The 4638-nt window shown below is 50.0% G+C and overlaps 1 protein-coding gene across 1 annotated transcript; it reads right to left on the bottom strand.

The window, feature by feature from the left end:
• Positions 1-277: 277 nt before the first annotated feature.
• On the bottom strand, positions 278-2324 carry LOC147970861 (uncharacterized). The gene is made up of 2 exons (XM_087525793.1): positions 1871-2324; positions 278-1137 (listed from the first exon to the last, which is right to left on the bottom strand). The coding sequence occupies exons 1-2, from the start codon at positions 2208-2210 to the stop codon at positions 491-493; spliced, it is 987 nt and encodes a 328-aa protein (XP_087381919.1). The 5' UTR covers positions 2211-2324; the 3' UTR covers positions 278-490.
• Between the last annotated feature and the right edge of the window lie 2314 nt (positions 2325-4638).

Raw genomic sequence — 4638 nt, 5'->3', positions numbered from 1 at the left:
GTTGGAGAAGGACATGGCTGGGTTGTGGTGTCCGCAGACTCTTCCGTGGACATGTCTACTCACATGCCGGTGGGCGTGGGGTGGCGTTGTTCTGCTTGCATGTATGATGCAAAAGGCTGAATGGCTTTGGGGAAAAAAGGAAGAAGGCAAGAAAAAATTTATATGGCTGTGAGCAATCAAACGAGATAATAAGGTAGCACGTGAAGCGGTGCACGGATCCACTGAAACACGTGTCGTCCTATGCGAGGTGGCGGATGCGGAAGAAAAAATCCACGGGTTGATTCTGAGCTTTTTCCAATATAAATGAACGAAGTTTGTCACAAGTTTTTCAGAAATTCCAATTCCACCAAGAAACCAAACAATTTGCTGTCCGTGTGAACACGCTGACCACGCGACGTGAGAAACGAGTCCACCCTTTTTTCTTCCTTCCTTCCTTGTCAGTATCCGTCGGCTTCGCTTTGACTGTCAGTCAGCGAATGTTGCGTTGGGATCACACCGACGGGTCATCCCGCCGCTCAGGCTGCTCATGGCTGTAGGCTGCCCACGCCGCTGCTGAGGTCACCACCGGGCCCGGGCGTTCTGTACTGGCACCCTCACCTCTGCTCTCCGGCTGCATGGGGTAGCTCGCTCCGGCTCCGAAGCTGTACATCACAGGAGGCGCCGGCGTTCTCGGCGCCCCCGACGTCGAGCCGCCGGTGCTCGGCAGCAGGAACCTGGCGTAGTGGGAATAGGCCTGCCCTCCCAACAGAGCCTGCGACTCCAGCAACGCCTCGGGCCGCTGCGGCGGTGGCATCGCTAATGCCGGAGCGGGGGGAGGCTGCTGCTGTGGCGGGATGGTGGCGGACTCCGGAAAGTTGAGCTTGGCGCGGCTGCCGCGGAATCCGAGGGCGGCGGCGTCGTAGGCGCGCGCGGCGGCCTCGGCGTCGTCGAAGGTCCCGAGCCACACACGCGCCGCCTTGTGCGGGTCACGGATCTCCGCCGCCCACTTCCCCCACGGCCGCTGCCGCACGCCCCTGTACCGCTTCCTCGGCGTGCCCCCGGAGCCGCCAGACTCGGCGGAGGACGGCGAAGGAAGCTCCTCGTCGCCGGCTGCCACCCCGTGCGGCGAGTAGGATGCCGCGGGCGCTGCTGTGTAATCTGCACGCGAGTCGAATAAACAGAGGAGATGAGGGAAAGAATGTCATGACAAGTCACTAAGAAATTTCTGTATTTTTCTACTGTATGTTACTCTACTTTCCTGCCCACTTGCTCTGTTTCGCTGGACGACGCGAAGCTATGATGCCGAAATGAATCAGCCAAAGTTTTTTTTTAACACGAATCAGCCTAGGTTTGCCAATGTACGTAGTATGAATGGAACAGTGGGAAAACGATAATGCCGATTTCCTTTCATACTGTTGGCGGCTCCTAAGATGTCAAACCCTTTTTAATTGGACATATCTATCGAGCACATGGAAGAAGAAGACCAACATGCCCTGTTGTAGGTGGGGAGGAACACGTGTCTGACGCGGCACGCATGCTCGTACGCACATCTACCGAATCGTCCATGATAGTACTCTAGTTTACAAATCTTAATTTGATTCTCTCTCCTTCTAAGAAGTACTCCCATCCGTTCTAAATTACTCGTAAATTTAAACTAAAACCATAACAAGTAATTAGATTTACGAATAATTTAAAACGAAGAAAGTACTAGGGATTGATGAACTCCCAAATAGAAAAATGATCGAGTCGTTAGCAATGTCCTTAACTTGTTTAAGGCTTCCCTAAAAAAACTTGTTTAAGGCTAACAATACTATTGTTACGTGTCGTTTTATGCGTGTTGCACGATGCTTATGCATGGAGATGCATGGTCGTTGTCAAGCGTACTACGTACCGGCAAGGAAGGGAGAGGCCGCCGACGGCGCTCCGCCGTCTCCGTCTCCACCACCGTACGACGTCGACCACCACGCCTCCTCCGCGAAGGCCTCGTGCTCGGCGGGTCTCTTGGTCGAAGACGCGATGCCACCCTCGCCCACGCCGCCGGCGACGACATGAGCTAGCGCCGACACCATGGCCGACATGTCCTGCGCCTGTCTGCGCCGCCACATCGTCGTATTGGGCGGCGGCGAGGACAGTAGTGCATGCTCCTCCCGTCCATCTCCCCCGTCGTCGTCGCCGGCGGCCAGCCGCCGCCGGTGCTCTCCAGGGTCCGCCACCTCGGCGCCGCAGCACATCAACTCACCGACTCTCGCCCACAACAAATGCCTGGCGTGGCTACTGGCTAGCTAGCTACGTGACAGGCGACCTTTTCACAAATGCTTCAACTCCTCGGCGACGGACAACTATATATATAGAGAGGGGGAAGTTTCAGGTGTACGTGCTGGCTTGGCTGCCTAAACCTTAAGCAGTAAGATATGCCCACTTCGTGCGTGCGTACGTGTGTTTAATTAGCTAGATGTTGTAATCGTGGATATAGATTTAGTTCCGCCATCGGAACAGTGATCTACATCGATCTAATTAATCTACCCACGAACCCACATACAACGCATTTGTATCACCAGCATTGCTTGTTTCATCTAGATCTACTACTAGGTGACAATGTATCTGGCCTGGCGCATGTGTGTGTTCATGGACGTGTGCAAATTCTGTTCCTACTTGTGCTGCCATGTCTCTTTTCTTATTGTGTCGGCAGCTTTTCTGTGTACACACACGGATCACTTAATTTACTCGCTTCATCTCGGTACAAGTTTGCTTCAGGGACAATCTCTATATATATGAATTACTTTTTGGTGTTTCATAGCTTAAAGATAGCCCCTTGATTTTTTAATTCAAGTTTTTGATAGGTTGAAGATAGTGTCCAAAGTACCTTGCGATAAATAATGTGTTTGATCATGTTAAGCTAGTTTGCTGTTGTTCATATACTATTGGTTGTTTGCTTCGTGACTATAGTTGCCTTAGATTGTCACATCTAAAGCTTAGACAAGTTTAACCAATTTAGAAAGGTATTTTAGGTAAGATGTTCTGCCGCATTAGGGATCCACATAGCATACATGCAAAAAATGTGACAAATTTTTCTTAAGGCTTGCCAACTTGTGACTTTCATTTTATGAAACTAACTTTAGACAACTTTGACAAAAAAAAGCGTGAGAAAGTGTGGCATGGCAAGGCTGTAACACCCTCGATGCGACTATAGCTCCCACGTGTCGAGGCACGACTTAGAGACATAATCGTATTGAAGGCATATGTCGCAAGTTAGGCAATCTTCACAACATCCCATGTAATATAAATAATAAAGGGGGGATAACATAGTTGGCTTACACTCGCCACGTCAATCAAGTACATAAATAACATTACATCATCCAGACACTCATGGTCCGACTACGGCGCCAAAATAAAAGATAACCCAACATGCGACACGGTCCCAATCACCCCCAACTGGGCACCACTATTGATCATCGGGAAAGGAAACATAGTAACATTGAGAGTCCTCGTCGAACTCCCACTTGAGCTCATACCCGTCTCCTGGAGCGGAATCATCAGGCCCTACATCTGGTGTAATAGTAATCTGTGAGCCACAGGGACTCAGCAATCTCACACCCTCGCGATCAAGACTATTTAAGCTTATAGGTAAGGCAAGGTAAAATATGAGAGGAGCTGCAACAAGCGACTAGCAAGTATGGTGGCTAACTTATTCGCAAAAGAGAGCGAGAAGAGGAGGCAAAGCGCGAGCGTGAAACTAGAGAGCAACCTGCGCAAACATTACTCCAACACCGTGTCCACTTCCCGGACTCCGCCGAGAAGAGGCCATCACGGTAACACATTCAGTTGATTCATTTTAATTAATTAAGGTTCAAGTTATATACAACCGGACATTAACAAATTCCCATCTGCCCATAACCGCGGGCACGGCTTTCAAAAGTTCAATCCCTGCAGGGGAGTCCCAACTTAGCCCATGACAAGCTCTCACGGTCAACGAAGGAATAGACCTCCTCCCAAGACGTTCCGATCAGACTCAGTATCTCGGTTCTTCAAGACACTTCGACAGGTTAAAACAAATCTAGCAACACCGCCCGAATGTGCCGACAAATCCCGATAGGAGCTGCACATATCTCTTTCTCAGGGCACACTCAGATTGTCTAAACTTCCGGTAGGCCAGCCCAGAGTTTCCCTTGGTAGCCACCGGCGTCTGACGGTTTGGACCAACACTCAGAGGAGCATTGGCCCGGGGGGGGGGGGTTAAAATAATGATGACCCTTGAGTCTGCAGAACCCAAGGGAAAGAAAAGGCTAGGTGGCAAATGGTAAAACCAAGGTTGGGCATTGCTGGAAAAGTTTTAATCAAGGCGAACTATCAAGGGGTTCCCATTATAACCCAACCGCGTAAGGAACGCAAAAATCCGGGAACATAACACCGATATGACGGAAACTAGGGTGGCAAGAGTGGAACAAAACACTAGGCGAGAGGCCGAGCCTTCCACCCTTTACCAAGTATATAGATGCATTAATATAACAAGATAAAACAATAATATCTCAACAAGTAAATAAATGTCCCAACAAGGAATGGCCTCCAATCTTCACCTGCAACTAGCAACGCTATAAGAGGGGCTGAGCAAAAACAGTAACATAGCCAATCGACGGTTTGCTAGGACATGGTGGGTTAGAG

The sequence above is a fragment of the Triticum urartu genome, chromosome 5A (genome assembly GCF_056163025.1).
Source record: "Triticum urartu cultivar PI428250 chromosome 5A, HENAU_Tu73, whole genome shotgun sequence".
In the NCBI taxonomy this organism is placed as follows: Eukaryota; Viridiplantae; Streptophyta; class Magnoliopsida; order Poales; family Poaceae; genus Triticum; species Triticum urartu.
The sequence above is the reverse complement of the archived record's forward strand: the minus strand, read 5'-3'. Positions and strand labels throughout refer to the sequence as shown.

Coding starts and splice junctions, on each gene's coding strand:
- LOC147970861 (XM_087525793.1), bottom strand. CDS start 2,210: ATGTGCTGCGGCGCCGAGGTGGCGGACCCTGGAGAGCACCGGCGGCGG. Junction 1,138..1,870: donor GGCCTCTCCCTTCCTTGCCG/GTACGTAGTACG, acceptor ACTCGCGTGCAG/ATTACACAGCAGCGCCCGCG.